The 24093-nt window shown below is 50.6% G+C and overlaps 3 protein-coding genes across 4 annotated transcripts in view; 1 reads left to right on the top strand and 2 right to left on the bottom strand.

The window, feature by feature from the left end:
• Positions 1-1611: 1611 nt before the first annotated feature.
• FOXRED1 (FAD dependent oxidoreductase domain containing 1) lies at positions 1612-9140 on the bottom strand. 2 transcript variants are annotated; one of them, XM_045860282.1, is made up of 11 exons: positions 8990-9140; positions 6777-6997; positions 5961-6071; positions 5253-5371; positions 4300-4394; positions 3925-4026; positions 3484-3560; positions 3143-3303; positions 2922-3051; positions 2572-2676; positions 1612-2333 (listed from the first exon to the last, which is right to left on the bottom strand). In XM_045860282.1, the coding sequence occupies exons 1-11, from the start codon at positions 9072-9074 to the stop codon at positions 2079-2081; spliced, it is 1461 nt and encodes a 486-aa protein (XP_045716238.1). In that variant the 5' UTR covers positions 9075-9140; the 3' UTR covers positions 1612-2078. The 2 variants fall into 2 exon arrangements, with proteins under 2 accessions (XP_045716238.1, XP_045716239.1); XM_045860283.1 differs by lacking the exon at positions 5961-6071.
• A 228-nt stretch (positions 9141-9368) lies between these two features.
• SRPRA (SRP receptor subunit alpha) lies at positions 9369-15091 on the top strand. Its single transcript, XM_045860347.1, has 14 exons — positions 9369-9591; positions 10191-10274; positions 10566-10729; positions 10915-11075; positions 11319-11469; positions 11593-11746; positions 11934-12025; positions 12108-12226; positions 12371-12457; positions 12735-12907; positions 12996-13209; positions 13631-13794; positions 13877-13975; positions 14117-15091. The coding sequence occupies exons 1-14, from the start codon at positions 9475-9477 to the stop codon at positions 14243-14245; spliced, it is 1908 nt and encodes a 635-aa protein (XP_045716303.1). The 5' UTR covers positions 9369-9474; the 3' UTR covers positions 14246-15091.
• A 565-nt stretch (positions 15092-15656) lies between these two features.
• Positions 15657-24093, bottom strand: part of FAM118B (family with sequence similarity 118 member B) — a 43537-nt gene continuing 35100 nt past the window's right edge. Inside the window, 4 exon segments of the mRNA XM_045860373.1 lie at positions 15657-15870; positions 16131-16187; positions 20001-20286; positions 21580-21708. Coding sequence (XP_045716329.1) covers positions 15857-15870; positions 16131-16187; positions 20001-20286; positions 21580-21708 — 486 coding nt within the window. The 3' untranslated portion in view covers positions 15657-15856.

The raw sequence follows: 24093 nt of genomic DNA on the forward strand, positions 1-24093 counted from the left end.
GGTGCAGAGCTAGTTGAAGGCCTTTTTCTCTACCCATAAATAGGGGTGTCAGCACTGAAGGGTGATGCTGGGCGGCTAAGGAGGCCAGTCCACAAGGTTAAGGGTGACCCACAAGGTTAAGGGTGACCACAAGGTGAAGGGTGCCCCAACCCTTATACTTCTGGCAAGTTCCTTCCTGTTTTTCCACGCCAAATTCTGGTGGCTCCTCCTTTCCTGCTTCTTTAACCCCTCACTCTCCAGGGGCTTCTCATGCATGTTCCCTTACTGGCCTCACATCCACACACACTGCTGCCCCCATCCCCTGCCCCAGGTGACCATCAATTAGGCCCACCTCCATCTTTTGCTTCAATCTTCTCCCCAAAGGCACTTTGGGTTTGGGGGCCCTTCACTAGCTGCGTCTACGCCCATTCACCTCTCCCTTCTGAACAGCGGCCCACCCCTCAGACCCCACCGAGGTGCACTTCCTCCCGGACCGGCTCTCCCTGAGGTTCCCTGGACTATCTGAGCGGCTTCCAGCCCCCCCTGTGCATTTGCACCCTAAACCATCCCTCCTTGGCCAGTCCCCTCACTCGCCTGGCTTTTCTGTGCCTGACCACCTCGTTAGCAGCCTCTGGCTCCTCCGTTAAAGGTGATGGAGCCCCTCCAGCTTCACCCCTCCGTCCTCTACCCTTCCTCAGTGACAGTGTCCTCTCCCATGGTGTCCACATCTCTGCCTCAGCCCAGACCACCCTGAGGCCATAACAATAAATTCAACCCTATCAGACGGCTCTGCAGCTGTCCTGCAGGCACTCAGCTCCACTGCCCCGAACAGAACCATTCTGTCCCTCACAACTCTGTCCTCATCTCTGTGGAAGCAGGACATCCATCTAGCTGTTCAACACAGACGAGAGCCTTACCTGACCCAGTTTCCTGGGGCCACTGTAGCCTCTCGGACCGGCACACTCCTTACCAGGACCTCGCAGGCCTGTCCTTGCTGTGCAGGCTACAGTGGCAGCCCTCCGTCCGGCGGCCTACTCGGGCCTCACAGCCTGTTGTCCACGGGGCAGGCTGGGTGCTTTTTCTTAAGGGAAACCTGATCACGTCGCTTCCCTATTGAAAACCCATCAGCGGCCCCTGCCCACAGGAAGAAATCCAAGCCCACAACACGGTTCTTCAGCCCCTGGCCCTGAAGTACCTCTTCTTTCCCGCCACGACCTGCTAGGACAAATCATGATCTCACCAGTCCCTTGAACTTTGCTAATTCTTGGTCCCTGGCCTTTGCATGTGGTTTTCTGTCCCTGAGCCTGGAATCACTCCCCTCCTCACTTCCTCCTGAACTCCCTTTGTTAAGCTGCTTATCCTTTAGGTTTGCCTGCTGGTGCATTTCTAATATGCAGCCCTGGGCCTGACCAAAAGCTGGAGCTGATGATACTGCAGAGGAATGAACACGTTCCTCCCCTGTACAACCACACCCCTGCCCAGAGTGGGGAAAAGGAGGCCTTAACTTGCAAACAAGGATTTAAGATCACCCCTGGGAGGGGGAGGAGGAGGCTATGCTCCTCCCAGGCTGGTGGGCACTTCAGAGGGAACTGCCGTGGGGAGAAGAGAGGAAGGAGCAGGAAACTGGCAGGATGGAACTAATCGCATTTATTGACTGGTAACAAATCCGGGCCAGGCTGCACAGGAATACTCCCTGCCTGGGCTCTTCGAGGAGGAGCAGAGGTGATTTTTCTAGGTTGGCACCAGGAAGGAGCCAAATCTGGGCCACGGAGCTCGGGGCCACCGAGGTGCTCTGTCCTGATGGATTGCCTTGGTGGGTAGCATTGGCCTGGGCCAGCGATCAGTCCTGGGGTCCTGCCCCATTGCCCTCCGTCAGCCTGGACCTCAGGTTGCGGCAGGGACCCCAGTGCAGGACCTCAGAGCCTGCAGACTGTCCACCTGCCCAGCCACATGTGACAGAATCACCTGGGCGCCAGCAGGAGGGTGCAGGAGACCTTACCCTCCCTCCCGAGATGGGGCTGGGGAGGACACCATGACGGTGGCCAGGATCTGAGCCAGGGGATGACACGGGACAGGAGGCCAATGAAGAGCTTACAGGCTCAGAAGATGTTGTGCTCTTGGACCTTCTCTCCCAAGAAGAAGCGGCTGAAGAGGAAGGGGCTCAGGTTGATGGTCTGGAAGCGGCCCTCTAGCACCATCTCAGCCACTGCCCGCCCCACAGCGGGCGCCTGCTGGAGCCCGTGGCCACTGAAGCCCGTGGCAAAGTACATGTTGGCGACCAGTGGGTGGGGGCCCACCACGCCATTCTGGTCAAAGGTGTTGTAGTCGTAGTAGCCAGCCCAAGCGCTCCGGACCTGCGGGGGCACAGGATGTTGGGGTTCTCGAGAAGGCTGCCAGTACTCCCAGCCCTCTCTCCTGGTCAGGCATCAGCACCCTCTACCACTGCTGGGTGGGGGTGGGGGGGGTCGATGGGATGGACCCTTAGACCACGGAGTCCTTAGCAGTTGTGAGGAAGGCGCACAGAGGCTGAGGACAGGCTTTCCAAGGAGACCGAGGGGCTCCAGTGTCATCTGTCTCCTTCCTTCTAGTTACCTTCAGACTCTCAAAAGCTGGTATCCTCCAGGCCAAACGGGGCCACACCTTGTTCTGGAAGAAATCATGGTCCACTTCCAGGTTCTCGGGGTCTGGTTCCTCCTCCTGGGGTGAGAGGTGGGGACAAGGCTTACATTGGTGCCTCCTCCTGGGGCACGAGGACACAGCCAGGTCTCACAGACCCCTTTAAACAGCCCCTCTGGAAGGTGGGGGACGGGGACAACAGCCCGGTCCAAACCCGGAGGGGCTGCACCACTAACAGCGGCACCGGCCCCCCCCCCCAAAGGCCAGCCTCAGCAACGACTGTCGCTCTGTCCCCTCCCCAGCGCCCATGACCCCACTTCGCTCACCTCAGTGGGGCTACAGCCACCCAGGTAGTTGTTGCCTAATCCGTCCCGGCGGAAGTAGGCTCCACTGGTGTCTGCAACAAGGGGAGACTCCAGGCCTGGCCCCTGGGGGCAGTGCCACACGTACACATACCTGCGACAACCCTGGGGTTAGGGCGTGGGGGGACAGCAACTCTTCCCTCCTCCAACTCAACAACCTCCTCAGCCGTCCTGGGGCAAGTCACCTTTTCCTCGGCTCCACAGGCAGCCTCGTGCCCTGCAGGGTGCCAGGAGGCCCCTTCCCAATACCAGCCAGCTCTGCTACCCGCCCAGACCAGGCCCCGGCCGCGTTGATCACTATGGCGCACTCCACAGGCTGGTACTCCACACTGTGGTCCATCTTCACCTGCAGGCACCAGAGGGGGAGGGAGGGAGGGTCTGGCCCGTACACTGGCCACCGAGAAAGGCAGGTTTCTTCCTGGGCCTTAGTTTACCCACACTGGCAGTGGGTAGAAGATCAAATGACAGTCATTAACTTTCTCATCCCTCCACTTTGGTAAGGAAGATACTTAGGCTGGAGACTTACATGAACTTCATGGATCCTTTTCAAGGTCATCTCTTCCCCACTTGTGGTCTCCATGCGGTTAGAGGAGGAGACAAAACCTGCAGGAAAAGGAAAATTAAACAGGCCCTTGAGGACCTGAAGAGGAAGGAGATGGGAATTCCATTGGTCTCCAAAGGAAAGGAGGCTGGGAGGCCGGGAGCTTCCCACAGACACTGAGGCAAACAGCATTACTGGCTCGCACTTGGCCCCACTCAGGACTGAGAGCCCTGAAATCTCCAAGAGGGTCATGAATCAGGAGGAGGCCGAGCCAGGGGCTGGGGTCGGGATGCCCAGAACCAATCCGCAGGGGAGAAGCCGTCTCCCCACCAACCCTTGCTTGGCCTGTGAGTGAAGATAAGACAGTCAAGGCTGCGCCCTGCATGGCCAAGGGTATAAGTAGTGGGCGTGGGGCCTCGGACTCACGTGTCACCTCTCCATGGCAGAAATGGACCCCCATGGCCTGCACCTTTCGCCGGAGTCCCTGGAGCAGACACCAAGGGTCAAACCAACCTTCACCCTCCAACCCTGTGGGGAACAAAAGAGGACTCCTGAAGAGGGACTGGAGCCTCCTCTCCTATTGTACTTCCCGCACCCCCAGCTCTTTCTGGGCCCGCAGGCTGGGGAAGGTGAAGTTGACCAAGTGCACCGAGTCAAATCTGGCAGAGCGGAAAGCTGGCACCGCCCAGGGAGGCCCTGCTGGCCAGGAGGGGAGCGTCGGCCCTTCACTTGGCTGCAGGGTGCTGAGACTTCGCACCTGGGGTACCCGCACCCCCCAGCCCCCATGCAAGCAGGCCTCACCGTAAGACGCCAAGGCTACTCCCTCTGTGTTTATCCAGGGAAACTTGTTCCGCAGCTGCTCAGGGGACATCAGACACACTTTGGCTCCTTCCTGTCTGAAAGAAACATGGGTGTGTGTGTGTGTGTGTGTGTGGTAGAGAGGGTGACTGTGCAGAGAGGGAACGTGTGGACTCGACCTCATCTACGCCCTTCTCTGCCCAAACTCCCCAGTTTTCTGTCCTCATTGAATGGGTGGAAAATGAGCCTCCGAGGCAATTCGTCATCCGATCCCTTCTTTCTTTCCAACAGCCTGCTGTCCCTCTGGCTGGGGCAGCTTCCCTGCCCGCCTCCCGGTGCAATCACATCCGCCAGCAGCACCACCACCCCTGGAATTCCAATGTCCAAAGGCAGCAACATAGCTGCTGAAAGACCACACTCACAAGCCAGACCACCTGGCTGGAATCCCAGCACCACTGCTTACTAGCTCTTTATGCCTCGGTTTCCCCACAGGTAAATGGGGACATTCCGATGATACAGAAGCTAGCTAACATCTGAAAGCCGCCAGGACAGGACCCAATGTCACTGGTGAGACTGGGAGAAGCATCTGCTGAAGACGCCCACTGGTGGCTGACGGAGACCACCACTGATGGCAGGACCGCCACGTCCAGCTGCAGCCCAGGTGCACGGGCCCCCCCATCTGTGTGCTTTTCTTGTCTGTCTCGGATTCTGGGCTTCAGCCTCGAGCTGAGTGACGGCAGTGGGGACTGTGTGGCCTGCGAAGCCTAGAACACAGACTAACTGGCTCTCCCGGGAAATGGCTGCGTGTGCCCGGGCCCCTCCCTGGGAGTTCTGGTTTATTGGGTCTGGGGTGTGTCCTGGGTGGCTCTCGTCATCTGGCCCCTTAGGATACTCTGCAGCAGCGCTCGGCCCAGAGTGTGCTGAGTCCTGAAGTCCCGCACGCGCCAAGCACCCACCTCTGCACTTTCACGTTGTTCTCCATGATCGCAGCGCCCTCTTCTGAGGCCAGGAGAAGATAACCCGAGGGGTTGAACTGGAGGTCCAGTGGAGGGTCATCGACTACTGCCAGGTAATCCTACAGGCAAAAAAGAGCACCTCAGAGAAGCTGATTGAAAGGAGGGATGGAGCCCTGGCTGGTGCGCCGCAGTGGGCTGAGTGCCAGCCTGTGAACTGAAGGGCTACAGGTTCAATTCCCAGTCGGGGCACATGCCAGGGTTGTGGGCCAGGTCCCCAGTTGGGGGCTTGTGAGAGGCAACTGATTGATGTGTCTCTCACACACTGATGCTTCTCTCTCTAAAAATAAAAATCTTGGAAGTAAGGGAGGGAGGTGGGTTTGGCTGAGGGGGTGGGGAATAGTGGGGGGTAAACGCAGACAACTATAATTGAATAACATTAAGATAATTAAAAAAATAAAAATGTTTTTAAAAAATGAAGGCAGGACGGAGGAATTCTTGGCTTCCTCACCTACGTCTCTCAGGGCTCAGGGCCCTAACCCTCAGGGGAACCCTCCTCCAGGCACCGCCACTGGGAAAGAACAGGGTGGGTAGCGGGGTGCTTCACTTCCGACTTGCCTGCTCCTGTTCTGTCCTCCCTAGCCAGCTGGACTGCGCCTCTCTGGGGTCAAAGAGGGGTCATCATGCCAACCCAAATCTCCATGCACGTACGTTGATGTTCCGTAGAAAGTTGACTGAAAAGAGGGAAAGCTGGATGTTCTCGGGCAGGGAGAACTGCTGGCGGATCCCGCCCACGGAAAGCCCAGTGGAGGCCTGGGAATACTGTGGGAAGACAAGGGGAGTCGGTGGACCAGCAAGTCCCCTGCCGCACGGCAGCAGGACGCTGTCACGGAAGCGGCGAGTCACACACCGAAAGCTAAAAGGGAGTCCAAGTTTGTAATCGAAGAGGAGCTGACAGGGATAAACCCATGTGTAGGTCATCCTGCGGCCGGGAGAGGACAACAGTTATTAAAGTCCTCATTAGCAAACGCGGAGAGCAGAGAGAGTCAGTCATCATGAATGGGCCGCGCAGTCGTACAAAATGGTAATGGCCCACAAGTCCAAGGGCAGGGGGTTAACATTTAATCTACTAATTGGAAGATAAAAGGATACGGCCAAAGTAACAAGATTCCTGGCTGGCTGGCAGCAGTATTGGGAACAGATCAGGGCAAAGTTTCAGAAATAGTGAAACCTAAAGGGGGCTGTTTGTATCAATTATACCTTCAGTGCAGGCTCTCTTGGCCAGACCTGTGACATCTCAAAAGATCCAACGTTGTAAAATTCCCTTTCAAAGGCAAAAACTATTGCCAAGGTCCCGAGTGTGAGGGAGGAAGAACCTGGGACTATCTCAGTAAGGTCCAAAGCACAGTCCTTGCCCTTTGGACCTCCAAATATTAAGGTCTTTTCTCCCATTCTCTTGTCCCTAGAATCCTCAGTAAAACCCACACCCCAGCCCTGCCCATGACTCTGTCCTACCCCAGACCTCACCGTGTGGTCCCGTTCCACCACCAGCACCCGGATGGCGCCTCGTTGCTTCTCCAACCTCTTCAGCCAATAGGCCACCGACAGGCCGAGCACCCCACCCCCCACAATCACCACATCTGACTGTTCAGGGGGCAGGTGGCTGGTGTCATACAGTGAGTTCCAGGCCCCTCCAGGAAGAACTGTCTGCATCGTCTTCTTAATTTCAGACACCTTTCCAGCCCAGCCTGTGGGATGCAGTGATGGTCAGAGGGTTGTACATTTCCTTTGCAGGTGGTAGGGGGCTTGGGGGTGGGCACAGGAAAAGGGGGGCTAAATTTCACTGAGGTGGCAGTCCCCACTGTCACCCCCTCTCATAAGGTCATATGCACCAGCAGTATTCCGCAGCTCTGCTGCATGGCCTGCATGCTATTAGTCTTTCCTCCGTTTCGTGCATCACACCCAGCACAAGGTTCAACTCCCTAAAATAAACATTCTATACTTGGTCCCTAGGACAGGTGACTTAAGTATCTTTATCTCCTGTAGACCTATCTCTCTTGTGAGCCACTTGGACTTTAGATGGCTTTGGCCAGCTCCTTGCAGGAGAGTAATGCAGTATACTCAACTGCATTACTGCACTGTCACCTCCACTTGGAGGTCCCAGGCTCCTGAACCAAGAGGTCCCAGTACACCCCGCGCTGCAGCAACCTCTGAAGCATGGCACCTCTGAGTGGCCCCTTATCCTGGATATCTGTCACCACCAGCAAACTCATATTCATGTCGTATATACTATCAAGTTTTGATGACTTTGCTTCCTAAATATCTCCCCAATCTGTCCCCTTTTTCTATCTCTGTCACCACTGTCCTAGACCAAGCTGCCACAATCGCTCTTAGATCAACACAAAAGCCTCCTAACTGTTCCCACTAATTCTCCTCTTGCCAACACTCCCAAATTCATTTCTACGTCGTAGCTTGAATGATCTTTTCTAAACACTAATTTAATCACACTCCCTCCCTTAAAACCCTCCAAAGGCTTTCCGTTACTCTAAGGATAAAAGTCCAAAATCCATGAACATGGTCCGTGAGACAAGGTCGGGCTCCAGTTCACCTTGTCCTCCCCCACCCACTCCAGCCCCCACCCCTTTACTTCCTTGATGGCACCGTTTTTCCTCCTATCACAGGCAGTCTACACGGGTGTTCTCTCTGCTTTGAAAGTCTGGGTCCACTTTGCCCCAGTAATGCTGCTTCCTTTAAACATCAGCTCAGTTATTTCCTTAGGGAAACCTTTTCTGACCACTGGACTATGTCAGATTGTGCCGTCACATTCACTCACAGGTCTGTGATCCTCTTTTGGAGCATGAAACACATTTGCAACTTTGAATTTGTTGACTTGTGATTGCTTCACACCGTATTATGTCTACCTTCACCACAGAATCTCCAGCCTAGCAGACTACCTGGCACAGCTGAGGTGCTCAATGAATATCCTGAAAAATGACTCCTTTATCATTAACACCTCACAGATGTGCAAGTCTTCTCACTGTTTCCAAGGCCAAGGGCAGCAGCATTAGAATCCTTCTCTGATCTGGGCTTACCTTACCTGTCCACACATTTCACACTATTGCTCCAACCCTTCAGATGGCTTTGGTTAGTTCCTTGCACAAGAAAAATGCTTTTTACTTCCTAACCTTTGCTCAGTTTTCCAGAAACTGAAACACACACCTTCCCAGAGCCAGTAAACATTCTTCAAATCTGATCTCTGTTGCCACCTGCTCCACGTGTCGACACTTCTACAACGACACTAGCTTGGGGCCTGGCCAGTCTTGAACGGGTCTAGAACGTCTGCCCTCTCTAGCTCCAATGCAGGCACCTCCAGGGCACATACTCAGCCATCACCTTCTCTTCCCTCCTTCATGGCCCCGACTCTAAGCGACTCTAAGCACCGCATGCTGCACGCGAGCAGGACTCGACGTACATTTCTGCAGCTAAGGAATCAGCCTGGTCTCTTATGCTGATGGTAAGGGGAGGTACAGAGACATCTAGGACTTGTCACCTGAGAAGGGAAACCTCGGCATCCATACACCTGCCCAGGCTTGACAAGCTCCAGCGGGCAAGCTTACCCCCTTCTCCCAGCTGACCCACTGTCTGCCCAGCACGGCCGGGGTCCCAAGTCCTGAAGGTCACACAGCTGGAGACTGGGGGTACCCCAGAACCATGATGCCCTCCGGTGCCCTCAACTTTACCCAGAGTCGAGCCTCCTCTGAGCGTGCTTAGGCGCCGGCCCAAGTGGCCTCGTCCTACACAGAGATGCACCGCTCCTCGAAACATGGCCCATCCGAGCGCGCTCTCTCTGGTCACGACCCTTTAAACTCGGCACGGCTCGCAGCCGTCACTGCTCCGCGCCTCCCGGCGTTCGGAGAGCGCACCCATTGGCCAGCGGCTCCTCGGGGCCCCGTTTCTGCACGCTATAGGCAGTCTGTCTCCCCGTGATCTCCCCAGAGCCCCGCCCAGACCCGACCCGGCCCGCCATTGGCCAGCCTGCTGTCTACGTCTGTGCAGAGCGCCCTCAGGCGGAGGAAGGTAGGGAACCCGCGGCTCTGAGCGGAAGTACCGCTGAGCCAGTTTCCGGGGCCGCTAGTGTGACGTGTCCCGCGCTTGGCGCAGCAGGAAGTCGGGCGATCGCGGCCTCAGTTCCCGGCGCCAGCCGGGCTCCTTTCCCGCTGCCGCCATGCTCGACTTCTTCACCATTTTCTCGAAGGGCGGGCTCGTGCTCTGGTGCTTCCAGGGCGTGAGCGACTCCTGCACCGGGCCCGTTAACGCGTTGATTCGTTCTGTGCTGCTGCAGGTACCGCCCCCTCTGGGTCAGAACTGCGGGCTCGTCCTCCCATCCGATCCGTATTCCCCCCTCGACCCCGCGCCTCGCTCCCACCCTCTCCACCCGGAGAACTGGCCGCTCGCGGATATCCAGCAACTTTCTTCCGCCCCCTTCAGGCCATCCAGCAACTTTGCGGGGGCCCCCCTCCCCCTCCACTTTCTGGGACTCTAGCCGGAGTGGGCGCTTCTTCAGACTTTTAACATCGTTCCCTCTCTTCGTCCCTGGCAGCTTCATTTTCTGTTGTTTCCAAGGATGGGTGAAATAATGGGTGGGGAAACGCCTTTTTAAACTGCGAGTAGCGTGCAGCTGCTAGTGGACCTGATGGTGTATGTGACGACTTTCCTTCTGGCTCCCATATGTCTTGCCATTCTCACCTTTTGCCCCACCCCCCAGCTTGTCATCTCGTTTCTCCCTGGCGGAATGCTAGAGAGCAATTCCCAGCATCCACCAGTCCTGGAACAGGTTTGACTGGGGGAGTATCTGGTTCTTTCCCAAAGGTAATCGTTGAGGGGTCCAAGACTGGGTTTTCTGGGGAACGGTCAGAATTCTGAGACATACTGTCTTTCCAGGAAAGGGGAGGCAACAACTCCTTCACCCATGAAGCGCTCACACTCAAGTATAAACTGGACAACCAGTTTGAGCTGGTGTTTGTGGTAAGTGGGGGTATTTTAGAGGGACAAGTACATCCTCAACATAGTCCTGATTAGTAAGAGAACCCTGATTAACTGAAGAAAGTGTTATATGATGAAGTAATTGAGAAGGCAAGGAGGGTGCGGGTAAAGGGAAGAAACTCTGGGGCCCAGGCAGAAAGCTTGGCTACCCCTCAGGTCAGGGACACCTGCCAGAGGGCTTAGCCAATCTGGAGGCCTGGCTGGAGTTGGCTTCCCTGTCTTCTGGAATGGCATGTAAGCAGATCCGTTGGCTCTGTTTCTTCCCCTAAACAGGTTGGTTTTCAGAAGATCCTAACACTGACGTATGTAGACAAGTTGATAGATGATGTGCACCGGCTGTTTCGGGACAAGTACCGCACGGAGATCCAACAGCAAAGTGCTTTGAGTCTACTGAATGGCACTTTCGATTTCCAAAATGACTTTCTGCAGCTCCTTCGGTGAGAGGCCTCCCCTCTCCAAAATCAATTTCCGTGACTTGTTGAGCTCCCCTCCCTTCCTGAGGCTACTTATCGAAAGTAAACTGTTTATTGGAAGATGCTTCTAAATTTGCTGCGAAGTTCAAAACTACCCTTACGGTGTGAGGGTCCTTTCTCTGGACTTCAGCCGTTCTCTTTCTCTTTAGTGAAGCAGAGGAGAGCAGTAAGGTCCGGGTTCCAACTACTATGAAGAAATATGAAGATTCTGAAAAGGCCAAGAAACCTGTAAGATCCATGATTGAGACACGGGGTGAAAAGCCTAAGGAGAAAGCAAAGAATAAAAAAACCAAGGGGGCCAAGAAGGAAGGTTAGTTTGAGCTCCTTGGACACACAGGCCATGAAAAGTTGACGTGGTACCAAGGACTGAAGGGGTTCCCTGTCCTTCTCTTTGTGATTGCCTGTCTCCCTCACTCAAATGCCCACCACCCTTGCTGTCATCCCCGGTCCTTGTGGGCCCCAAGCTGTTTGTGCTGGTGTCCTCTTTAAGGATTTGGAAGATGTTATCCCTATTGTCTATATTGTTAGAATCGGGTCCTTTTTCTCCTAACAGGTGTTGATGTCCCTTTGGCTACCAGCAAAACAGCCTCTGCAGAGAAGTCAGTGGGGGCTGAGAACGGGGTAGAACTTTCCAAAGAAGAGCTGATACGGAGGAAGCGAGAGGAGTTCATCCAGAAACATGGGAAGGGTATGGAGAAGTCCAGGTGAGCTTTCTAACCTTTGCTGTAATCCAGCCATGTTGGGGGCAAGGGCATTCTTGTCTGTGGTTCTTGGATGTTTTCTCTCCTGCTTCTCCACCGTAACCTTCTGTGCTGTAACCCTTTCAGCAAGTCCACGAAGTCCGATGCTCCAAAGGAGAAGGGCAAGAAAGCACCTCGGGTGTGGGTGCTGGGTGGCTGTGCTAACAAGGAAGACCTGGATTACAGTGCTCCTACCACCAATGGAGCACCAGAGGTCGTCCCGCCTGAGGACATCAACTTGGTAAGAGTCAACAAGGGCCAGAGTGAAGGTCGCCATTAAAAATAACGTGGGAGGAAGTAGAGAGGAGGAGGGCAGTGCCTTTGATTTCTTTGAGGGGACAGAGCAATAAATCCTGCATTTTTTCCCCCCTCCCTCAGAACCATTAGTTTGCCTAATCCTATCTGCTTCCTTTCCCTGTACCCTGCAGATTCGAGGGACTGGGCCTGGGGGGCAGCTTCAGGATCTGGACTGCAGCAGCTCAGACGATGAGGGCGCCGCTCAAAACCCTACCAAGCCTAGGTAGGAAATCGCAGGTGGTGGGGGGTATGTGTGGCTCCAGAGTAGGTGAGACTTGACTCCGCCCACTCTCCTGTGCCTGCAGTGCTACCAAGGGGACTCTGGGTGGCATGTTTGGGATGCTGAAGGGCCTTGTGGGCTCCAAGAGCTTGAGTCGTGAAGATATGGAATCTGTGTTGGACAAGATGCGTGATCATCTCATCGGTGAGTTCTGAGGAGCAGGGGGGCGGGCTCCTGTTGGTGGGGGAGGGATGGTGGAGAACAGGACAAACTAGTTTCTCGGTTGTACCACGCGGGTCGTTGACTGTCGACAAGGCACTCACACCGCACGTGCTGCCCCCTCTGCAGCAAAGAATGTAGCAGCAGACATTGCAGTCCAGCTCTGTGAGTCCGTGGCCAACAAGCTGGAAGGGAAGGTGATGGGGACGTTCAGCAGTGAGTATCACCCTAAAGCAAAGCGTATGGGGGGTGTGATGTACACCAGGAGTTCAGGTGCATTGACCACCCTGACTTTCACCAAATCCCTTAAGCTCTAAACCTCTACTAATGCTTGTAAAGTATTTACTAGCACAGTCTCAGATACGGGGTGGATTCCTATGGCGAGGGCCTGGTCATGTGAGCACCCAGATTCAAGTTTCCTTAGCACAGAAAGCTGGTGGGTGCTTGTGAAGTGCACTCTTTGGGGCTCATGGCTGCCTCCTCCCCCTTCCAGCGGTGACTTCCACAGTGAAGCAGGCCCTCCAAGAGTCCCTGGTGCAGATTCTGCAGCCACAGCGGCGTGTGGACATGCTCCGGGATATCATGGATGCCCAGCGTCATCAGCGCCCTTATGTTGTCACCTTCTGTGGCGTTAACGGAGTGGGGAAGTCTACGAACCTTGCTAAGGTCAGTGCAGTTCCCCACCTGTTTGACATTTCTTCACTGTCTTAGCAGCTCTGGTTCGAGGTAACAGTTTCCTTTGCCTGTCTTGCAGATTTCTTTCTGGCTGTTAGAGAATGGCTTCAGTGTCCTCATTGCTGCCTGTGACACATTTCGTGCCGGGGCTGTGGAGCAGCTGCGCACACACACCCGACGTTTGAGTGCCCTGCACCCCCCCGAGAGTCACGGTGGTCGCACCATGGTGCACTTGTTCGAGAAGGGCTATGGCAAGGATGCCGCTGGCATCGCCATGGAAGCTATTGCCTTTGGTACAGTGCACGCCATGTGTGGGAACCTGGTCTGGGCCCCTTTCCTCCTTGGGTTCGCTTAAAGTATGCTGAGTGTCAGGGCTGCTCTACTACCGACAGGCTGCTCGGTAGCAAGTCGGGATTGGTGACTTGCCGTGCTCCGCTTTGGGTGATAAGTGTAGTTGCAAGCAAAGCTACTATATTCCCCCAGAAGAAACCTCTATATTTGGTCCCCTCCATGAATTGCTGTCCTTTTCCTGACTGCCTGGAGAGCTGAGCATAAAATAGGTTTTTCTTCTCCTGCTACCTTGTGATCATACCCAGAGCCCAAGAAAGTAAACTGGTAGACTTTTAATGTTGTCAGGCCAGGACTTCTTGAGAGAAAGCTGGAAATTCGTGTGACAGCCCAGGAGTTTTTAGTCAACCATTTCTCTCTCTCTAGCACGTAATCAAGGCTTTGATGTGGTGCTGGTGGACACAGCCGGTCGCATGCAAGACAATGCCCCTCTGATGGCTGCCCTGGCCAAGCTCATTACTGTCAACACGCCTGACTTGGTGCTGTTTGTGGGGGAGGCCTTAGTAGGCAACGAGGCCGTGGATCAACTGGTGAGGGCTATGGCATGGTTCTCCCCAACCTCAGCTTTAGCCAGTTAGGTGCTTTTTACATTTACATCCCACTTCTTTCCAGGTCAAGTTCAACAGAGCCTTGGCTGACCATTCTATGGCTCAAACACCTCGGCTCATTGATGGCATTGTCCTTACCAAATTTGATACCATTGATGACAAGGTAAATACGAGTGTTACTGGGAGGGCAGGGAACGGCCATCCTCTACAGGGGAGCTGAGGCCCTGTTTGCTACAGAGCTTCCTGTACTGGGGAGTGAACGGAAGGTCCTTGAGTTGACTGGGTACCCCTTTTTCCACGTCAGGTGGGAGCTGCTATTTCTATGACCTACATCACAAGCAAACCCATCGTGTTTGTGGGCACTGGCCAGACCTACTGTGACCTGCGTAGTCTCAACGCCAAGGCTGTGGTGGCTGCTCTCATGAAGGCTTGACATGCTCTTGCCCAATACCAAATCACTGCTTCCCCCCAAAGTCCCTGTTCCTGTATCAAGAACGTGCTTTAGAGTGTGAGCAACTTGTCTCCAGTGTAGTGCGAAGGCAGAGTGTGGGGAGCTCCTGGACTATGCAGCTCCTCCTCACCCCGCCCCTGTCCAGTCCAGCCTCTGTCTGCAGAGGGCCCAATCATGTTACAATCACTGCTCATCCCCCGCCCCCTTGTGGCCCCCCTACCTTTCTTCCCCTGGCCATCCCCGTCACTCTGCCTGCAGACTCGGTCTCATTACAGCCTTGACCAGTGGTCAGAAGATCCAGCATCAGAACTTCGCTAATTAGTGGGCATAGGGACATCTGAGCATACTAAGCATACTGTGGCAATGATCTCAACTGCTGCTAAATTCTGATGACCTCATCCTCATCGTTTCTGCAAAGCATCAGCTAAGCCAGAAAGATTTGCTACAAACGAGAGAAAAATGAATCCCCTCTTCCCTCAGAGAAGGGGAGTGGAGCTGAGGTGTTGCATTGGGCTTCTCAGCCCTCCTGCTCTTCCCCACGCCCAGAACCAGGATGTAAGCTTTGCATGTTCCCCTTCTGGGAGAAAAGCACCTGTCAGAACAGTATCAAGTTGTTCCTTCCTAATTCTTCACCCTGAGGGACCCTGGCTTTGCGGGGCCCCCTCCCCACAGTGCCTGGCAGACCAGTGCTACACTGAAGAGTACGAACCTCTTGACACCTGTCCTGTAGCTTGGTATTACAGATGTGCTATTAGTGCAATAAGGGGAACGCTATCTGCCCAGAGAAAAGCATAATTTATATATCAGAAAATAAATTTCATAAGTAAATTGCCTCTTAGCCTTGGAATTACTTCACACAGGACTCAAAACTAAAATCCCACATCACGTGAACAGGTTGACAGAAGGGCGGCAGCAGGGGCTGACGGTGCTGTGGACTCTGGTAAACTGACCACTGAGTACAAGAGCACCCCTCCCCCAAGCAAAAGAGTTACAAAAACCAGGCTTGTCAGATTTCTAAAGCGACTAAAAATAGAACCAGGGCCCTGGGAAGTAAATGAACACAATTTTAATACAGCTCAGGTAAGTAAAATACTGTACATTGTGAAAGGTCTAGAAACGAGCTTCAAGTCTTGTTTTAAAAAACAGTGATTAAGCTTCACTGAAAAACCAAGTAAAGTACAAAACTGCAACAAGGGCCACGGCAAGTTCCATGGCAGGTACACACCAAGTCCTTCATGCCGAGCAGCAGCCTGCTCAGTGGGCACTGCACCGACCTACACGGACACGAGCAGTATGCCGGCCTGGGGGTGGGGAGTGGAGCTGCCTCTGGGTCCCGCTGACACTCGGGTATTCTCAAACTGGAACAGGCCATATGAGGCCAAGAACTGGGGGGGGACAAAACAGCCCAAGAACTGGCTGCAGGAAGGGCTGTTGGAATGTCCTCTCCCCGCTTACAGTCCAAAGCCCCAGCCTTCAATTCCTGGGATTTGCTTCTTCCAGGAGCTGTACTGGGTTCTTGTAAGTTTACTGTTAAACACTGTCCATGACAGGGCCTCTGAGCTTGGTCTAACGGCGGTGACTTCTGGAGCCCTCTCATGTGCTACGGTCTGTGGGGAGAGAAAAGGTTGAGAATAAAAAGGAAGTTCCACAAAACAGGTTTACACATCCAAAGGTAACCAGCTTCGGACACAAGACATAAGGGATAACAGGAGTCTTGTAACAGACGATAAAAAAACAATCCTCTCCAGGCAGTGAGAGGTTAAGGAGGTTAAGTCAGTCGTCCTCCTCCAAGGTCTTAACTCAGTCCGAGGACCACATTTTCTGCTCACAAACTGGCAGAGAGTAGATAGAACAGGAAGTCGTATACCTCTTACTTCACTGTGTGCTGCGGACGAACCATTTAGCTGACCTTCTCTCGCCGTCCCTGCTAAATAGAATGAACATCAGTATCAGCTGTTAGACTGAAAAAGCCAAAACTATAGCGGAAAGAAAACCAACCAACCAAAGGGAGATGGAAGCACATGTTCTAACCACAAGGGACAGCCTTGTTTAGTAAGGAGCACGTTCCAGAGGCGAGGACAGGTGGGGAGAACAAACTCACTCAGACTTCAAACGGCCGTATGAAGCAACGGGAACGGTAAGGTCCAAGTGCACTGACATTGCCTGTACACAAAATGCTTCCGGGGGCCAAGTGTGTCTGCCGTCCCAACCTAGTCTAGGAGGCCGAGTTTAGGGGGAAAATTCAGTCTGACCAAGGAGGGGAGCAGCATGCAAGTGAGTGAATTCAACCAACAGAAGAGTGTGGAGTGGCAGACACTCCACCACGACGGGAGGCGGGGCAGATCTGTGCTAACACCGTGCCATCAGCCCGGTGTGGCTGACTTGTACATTAAGTTAAAAAGTCTGTTCCTCTGTCATACTCATCACATTTTAAACGGTCAACGGCCACATGTGACATGGTTCTAGTACTACACAGCAAAAATGACAGGATATTTCTGTCACTGCAGGGAATTCTGTTAGCTGGCATGGGAACAGATCATGGTGTGGGGAAAAGTACAGGACTGAACACACGGAAGGGAAGGATGGGGCCCATCAGAGCACAAATAAAAGCACACAAACTTACCAAATTGCAATTTCCCTCTTGGAAAGCATGATGGCAATATTAGCCCCTAAAATGTCCATGCCTTTTGACCTAGTAATTACACTGAGAACTTATTCTAAGGAAATTACTGGCAAAGGAAAAACTATGGGTAAAAATAACATTCACTGCACCAGGTTTTATAATTAAAAAACCCAGAAAAAATTAAAACTTGACTAACAGGTAAATAATCAGGTAAACTAATAGCCACAGTGGACTGTGACAGTCATTAAAAATAGTGGTTATGAAAATGTCACAGTGAAATGCTCACTTTCCTATTTTCATTCTAGCTTGCATTTCTCCATGGCCTTCAGCGTACACCTCCAGCTCTAGATCTGCTAATTAACTGGAGGAATTACACGAGGCTTGAGCTTTTGCAAGAACAGCCCCTTGTCAGAAGGCACCTTGCCCAAAGAGGTAAGGAACTATGTACAAAATAATGACTGTTTACCAAAGCTTTACAGGAGCCTCAAGACTGGACTCAGATGACAAGGGGGGAGGTGGTGTTCTACAGACCCACCAGGAACAAAGAGATCTGGAGATCTTGTGCTTGTCCTCGAATCCCTCTTGGTGCCGAGCTGTCTAGGCTCCTCACCCACCTCTTGCCTCACCCCCTTCTCCTTTCCCTGGACATAGCAGATGCTTGAATTCCAGGCTCTCTTAAAATGGATTTGCCGAAGCCATAAGATCCCCCTACCCCCACCTTCTCAACCAATAACCCTTTCCTTACTCCAAACTCTGACGTTTCTGATTACTAGCCTTTGAAGTGCAGGGCACAGGGACCTTGAACCAGCAACAAAACCTGCAGCCCTTGCAGGAAATCTTATGATGTTCCATTGAATAAACAAGTACCCAGACTGTAAGTGTACTTTGTTTACACTGGTGAATAAATGCATAGGAAAAACTGTTAATTGGAAATATACCAAAATAGCTGCTTGTATGATGGTAATGAATGATAAAAGAATGATTTTTCTTTTCCTCCTTACTCAATTTTTCCAAAATAAATGTACAAGATCTTACCCTCTTCTGAACCCAAGTAATTTTCACTATGCAAACGTGAGTGACCAGCATGACGCCAGGCACACAGCAAGTGCTCAGCATCAAACAAAACAACACAACTCCCCTTACCAGTACGCATCCACAGACATTCCAAACATAACTCAGGACAGCAGGTAAGACTGGCTTGTCTCAAAAGGAAATAATGTTTTTAACCCCAAACTGCTCTGTGAGATTCCAAATCAAAACTAACTCAGCTGACCATTCTAATAAAGCCCCTGGCCATACTGAGAATCCTTGATTTTTCAAAATTCCCAATGCCCAACCAGTGCTAGGTCAGGAAAGCCACTCTAGTAGCCTACACAGCTTTAAAAAAAAAAAAAAGCATCTGTACCACTTCGGATGAACTTTGTCAGGAAAAGGTTGAGTGTAATAGAACAGCTGTCCAGAGGAAGTTTATTTTCAATTGTGGCATCTTCCTTGGGTACAAGATACCAGAATGGAGATCAAAAGAAATACACCGGTGTGGGTGGGTACCCGTGTAATGAAAACAGGGTGTGTTCGGTAGGAAAACCCTACTGAAAGTCGTAAGTGCTGGGTAAAGAGCAAAAGAATCAAACACTGCAGGACAGCAGAAAGCACTCCCGGAAGGAGCTGCAAACCGTGCTCACAAAAGAGAAACCAAAAGGCTTATCTTCTGGAGAAAGGGCAGAATGGGCTTCAGTGTTTGGTTATGGCGATGAGAGCTTGTGGAATTTCTCATTCCACAGTCCCACTGCAAGTGACCTGATTCAGGAAAAAGACCTGGGAATGATTATGAGATTTAGGAAAAGTTCTCTATTAAGTTATATGTACTTTACGAGGCCCTCTAAAATGCGTTCAGATTGTCGATGAAAACCCACGTTAATATAAACTTTTCAAGAACATATTCTACGTACAGCAGCAAAGTTTGTTGGGAATTGGGTGGTCAACACAGTCATATCCTGGGGCCTGGCTTTATTCAAAGTATTCAAGGTTTTAAAAAATATTCTTCAATTTTGTTGATACCATGAAGTTCTGTATTTTGTAGGGTTACTGGGGACTTGCCTGGAGACATTGATCAACTGAGCCTTTCATCTCAATTTGCCTTTCTTGTTAGAACTCGGAGGTAATACGTCCAGTGAGTGGCCCTCACCCTCTGATTTTAACACCATCATAACAGTTTCCAAAGAGCATTTTAAAGTGTGCATTTTCCCATTTTTATAAAGCTAATGCATAATCACTGTACAATAGAAAATGCTAACCTAGAAACAAAATATTTTTTAAAAACCCTTAAGTCCCACAGCATAAAGATGACCAGTTAGTTTAGTAACCATCACTGCAGACCTTTCTCTCTCTCTCTCTCTCTCTCTCTCTCACACACACACACACACACACACACACACACAGTGTATAATTCTGTATGAATGGGACTTGCTGGCCATGGTGTTTTCCAATCTGCTTTTTCCCCACTTCACTTACAATATTATGTCTCTGAAATCTTTTTGGACAATAAAATCATTTTCCCTTTTATAGCTTCCTTGTATTTTATCAATTAAATAACTGTTGGGAGTATTTACAGAGTTCCCTATTAAGTGAAACATTTTAGATTGCATCCAATATTTTCAATTATATACAACATGGTAACATTCCCACATCTGTCTTTGTGCAATTGTCCAATCATCTCTTTGGGAGAAACTTCTAATATTAATTGTATCAGGTGGAATTTCTAAGTCAAAGGTTTTAAAATTTTGAACATACTCCAACATGAATGTTTCATTTCTCACAGCCAAAATTGAGTTGTCATTCTTTTCTATTTTGAAATCTAAATTCTAACTGCATCTCACTGATAACTAACAAGGCTGAATTTTTTCGTTCTTCCCACTTCTAGACTGGATTTGCCTTGGTCCATGTTCCTCCTATCCAAATGCCACTGTAAGTGTAGCCTGCAGACCATGTACGATCTCACTTCACACTTGGGTCAGGATGATACTCCTCACCTGGGAACGATCTCACCCAGAACACTTCCACACAAAGCCACAGAGCTGCTGCTCTAGATCCCTCTGGCCCCGGGGTGCATCTCACCTGATCTGCCCCTTGTGGAGATCTCGCAGGTGAGCTGCTTGAAGTATTCTGGAAGATCAGCATACTCATTGCCATACGAGATGACCTTAATCCCTTTGTCCAGCATGTTTTCTCGAAGCTTCTTGAACTCATCTACATCTCCTTTCCGAACCAGCATGAAATGTTCCAAGTCAGATTTATGCTTGACGGCCTCCAGAAACAGGGCTTGGAAAGTGGTGTCATCCACGGTCTGGCCACAGCCCAGGAAGAGAAATGACTTGTTCTCATAGAGTTTCTGAATCTCTCTCTTGCAGGGAAAGAAACAACATATTAACAACACCATGAAGACACATGCAGGCCTGTCTGAAATAAAGAAGTGAACTGGGCCATTGAAACTGCTACCTTTATCAGACTGCGGTCCCTATTAAACCAAGACTTAAGAGAAAACTCCCCAAATCTGATCTTATTGTTTATTACTGTACCTTGATGACTGGTCTATAATTTATCTTTACCTGGCATTCTCCTGCAGGCTCTCTATTCAGGATTTCTCCAGGTTGGCACTGATCGATCTACTGACTTGCAGTTGACTTTGTAGATCGATGTGCCCAGAGGCCATAAGGCTATGAAGTGGGTCTTCAATATATCTTACTCTTTCCATTTTCTGGGCCGCATTTGCCTTAGAAACTGAACCACGGACCACCAGTGAGGATAATTGCATCTCCAGATGTTCTCTAAGGAAGTCAGATACTGAGAACACCAACATGAATCTGTGTGTGTGTACACATCTGTACACACACATGTAAATATATATATTAGAAATTATTCTGCTTAAGGGATCACTCAATGTCAGCAATGAATGCAGTTCTAACAGATGTCAAGGAAACAGTGTGTGGGGAAAAAAAGGTTCTTATGCTCTCTTATGGTCTTTCTTTTTGCCACATCATGTAGATGCAATCACCCTAAGTGACCAGTTTTGAAATCGCTGGTATATGCTGGCTTCAGAGTTGGGGGCTAATGGCTTGCTCCCATGTATCACTGGCGTGGGAGTGTTTCTGGTTTGAAGATATTAGGTGTGAGCAAGTCTAAAACTTCCATCTCTAAAAATAACAAAGATCTTTTTTCACAAAGAAGAAAACCTCCCTTTATCACTGAGGAGTAAGTTTGAATAAGTGTGGTAATTCAATACAAACCCATCATCACTTACACAAAATTACTTTAGAATTTATGTTCTAGTAGTGACTGGTCAATAAAAAGCTACATAAATTATTATTGGCATAGAGAGGGTTGTTAATACTATGATAAACCAAACAATAAATAGTGATAACAATGTATTCTTCATTTGTGAAGATGACAACAATGACCAAGTGCCACCAGCTGGCTATCAACCAAGAACAAAGGAAAACCCCACAGCTCGATACCTGAAGAGCACGTTTCCTAAGATGGCGTGCACACCTGCAAGCTGAAGAGCACAGGAAAGAATGTTCGATCTTCCAACTTTTAACGAATGGAAAGAAAATGTCACCCCCTTGAAGACCAATGGAACACCCAGGCATTTCCAAGGAAGGCCCCCCCCGAGACCGGCACCATCAGCACCACTCACCATGACCTCAGCGTTCCTGAGCACATTCTGATACCCAGCGGGATGGAGGACGATGCCACTGGGGTTGGTGTAGACCCCATGGATGTGTAACACGCTCAGCTTCCGCTTCTCCTGCGCCCACTCCAGGACCTGCACAACACAAATACAGCTCAACCAGGTGGCGGGCTGAACAGTGGCTTCAGGGTCCTGACAGGCAAGACGACTAGGCTTCTCACAATACTCTCCAGTTTCATAATCTATCACAGAGCAAGAATGCAAAACCTGATGTGGCTTCAGCTCCCATGTCAGGCAAGACTTCTAGGACTGATGGCAGCAAGTCTGGTGATTTTACTTGGAAAGTAACAATCAAAAATTAGAATGCATCTGTTATCTTCACAGAAACATAGGGGCTCTTTCCTTCAGTGACACCCATGAGAGTTACGGACGACTGTTTCAGAAATGATCCGCAAGGTATCAAGCTTTTTGTGCAGTCCCTTTTCACACTTACTTGGCCACATGGCTTGCTTTAGCTGGGGCATCAACCAACATGACACAAGCGGAAGCTTAAAAAATGTTGGTGCGAGTCTTACTTTTCTTTTGCTCATTTGGAACCCAGCTGCCATATGTTGAAGCCTGGGCTAGCCAGCTGGAACTGCAGGGCCCAGCCGACGGCCTGCGCTGACAGAAACAGAAGCGAGGTCATCTTGCACTGCCCAGCCAGCTGTGGCCTGGCCACCAGGTGATTGCAGCCATGGGGGCAACCATACAACCAGCAAAAGAACTGCTTGCTAAACCCAGCTGGGATCACTAATTCATGTCGTCACTGGCAAATGAAATGGTGTGTTAAGCCACAAAATTTCAGGGTGGTTTCTTGTGCAGCAACTAATGAGCAGAAAAAACATCACTTCGGTCACCTCTGAGTTACCTAAAAGGCTACCAATGCAGATTGATCATTCCAATGACAACAGTGACAAAAGCCACCTCACTTCCACAGTTCCGTTTTCCCAATGACTCAAGATAGTACACATTTATTCTTATAACATCCTGGAGTAATAAGGTATGAATTAGGAAGGACAGTCAAGAGGCCCAGGGATTTGAAATTTGAATATTGTTAGGCCCCATCCTGACTACCAGGCAATGGCTTTAACAATTAAGACTTCAGCACTGCCCCCAACATGGACTAAAATGACAAAGTAAATCATGAGGCTCCAGGATGGAAATAAGAAGGAAAATGTCATGTCTGATAGATATCCTTAACTTTGAAAAGGCCTGATGCTTCTAATGCTGGGCAGGCTTCTTTAGAGATTATATCAGAAACAGTATATACACTGTTTCTAGCCATTAACTTCTGATTTTCATTCAATTATGTATTTAAAAATTTTTTATTTATTAATTTTAGAGAGAGAGAAAGGGAGGGAGAAAGAGAGAAACACTGATGTGAGAAACGTCAACTGGCTGCCTCCCATACATGCCCCGATCAGGGACTGAACCCACAACCTAGGTATGTACCCTGACAGGAACTGAACTTGCAACCTGGGTATACTGAGACTATGCTCTAACTGACTGAGTTACCTGGCCAGGGCCCATTCAATCATTAAATCAAAAATATTTACTGAGCACCTACGCAGTATCTCAGACATGGGTGTAAGAAAGGCTGGCATGGTACCTGCCCAGATGGAGCTGCCATTCTAGAAGGGTAAACAGCCAGGAAACAAACAAACCAAGATAAACAGTGAGCCCTGGCTGGGGTGGCTCAGTGGACTGGGTGCCGGCCTGCAAACCAAAGGTTGCTGGTTTGATTCCCAGTTGGGGCACATGCCTGGGTTGTAGGCCAGGTCGCCAGTAGAGGGCACGTATGAGGCAACCACACATTGATGTTTCTCTCCCTCTCTTTCTCATTCCCTTCTCCTATCTCTAAAAATAAATAAATAAAATCTTAAAAAAAAAACAATGAAAAGTATAGGGGATGTAAAGTACAGCATAGAGAATATAGTCAATAATATGGTAATGACTATGTGTGGTGCTAAGTGGGTACTGGAAATACCAGAGAGATCACTTGGTAAAGTACATGACTGTCTAACCACTATGCTGTATATCTGAAACTAATACAAAGAGTACTGAATGTAAACTTTAACTGAAAAATGAAATTAAAAAAAGTTACAGTAAGTGCTATGAAGCAAATCGACAGAACAGATGGGTGTGTCCCTTTTTACACAGTCCAGTCAGAGAAGACTGCTCAGAGGAGGTGCTGTTTGAGATTTCACAGGTGATGAAGGAAGCGTCCATCCAAGCATGGGAGGAGCAGGTGGAAAGCATTCCAGCCTGAGAAAAATCAGTCTTCAGGGCACCACTTCTCGAACTGTGATTTCCTTTTCAAAACCTGGCTTCCAACTCAGCAACGTTACAAGAGTGGCATCACAGTGCCTCCGCTGGCAGAGGGAGTACCGTGCGCCAGTGGAAGCAAGTGGGCGAAGAGCTGGGCTAGTCACACTCTGTTCAGCTGGCTGGACATGGGCAGGCTCCAGGGAAAACCAA

Source organism: Phyllostomus hastatus, unplaced genomic scaffold (genome assembly GCF_019186645.2).
Source record: "Phyllostomus hastatus isolate PE091 unplaced genomic scaffold, TTU_PhHast_1.1 phas_scaffold_193, whole genome shotgun sequence".
NCBI classification, from domain to species: Eukaryota; Metazoa; Chordata; class Mammalia; order Chiroptera; family Phyllostomidae; genus Phyllostomus; species Phyllostomus hastatus.

What these genes read in the sequence shown, in the direction of transcription:
- FOXRED1 (XM_045860282.1), bottom strand. Translation starts at nt 9,074, where the DNA reads ATGTTTCGAGGAGCGGTGCATCTCTGTGTAGGACGAGGCCACTTGGGC. An exon ending in TGGTGGAACGGGACCACACG is followed by an intron (nt 6,072 to 6,776) that starts GTGAGGTCTGGG and finishes GTCTTCCCACAG; the next exon opens with TATTCCCAGGCCTCCACTGG. An exon ending in AACAACGTGAAAGTGCAGAG is followed by an intron (nt 4,395 to 5,252) that starts GTGGGTGCTTGG and finishes TGTTTCTTTCAG; the next exon opens with ACAGGAAGGAGCCAAAGTGT.
- SRPRA (XM_045860347.1), top strand. Translation starts at nt 9,475, where the DNA reads ATGCTCGACTTCTTCACCATTTTCTCGAAGGGCGGGCTCGTGCTCTGG. An exon ending in TTCGTTCTGTGCTGCTGCAG is followed by an intron (nt 9,592 to 10,190) that starts GTACCGCCCCCT and finishes CTGTCTTTCCAG; the next exon opens with GAAAGGGGAGGCAACAACTC. An exon ending in CAAAACCCTACCAAGCCTAG is followed by an intron (nt 12,026 to 12,107) that starts GTAGGAAATCGC and finishes CTGTGCCTGCAG; the next exon opens with TGCTACCAAGGGGACTCTGG.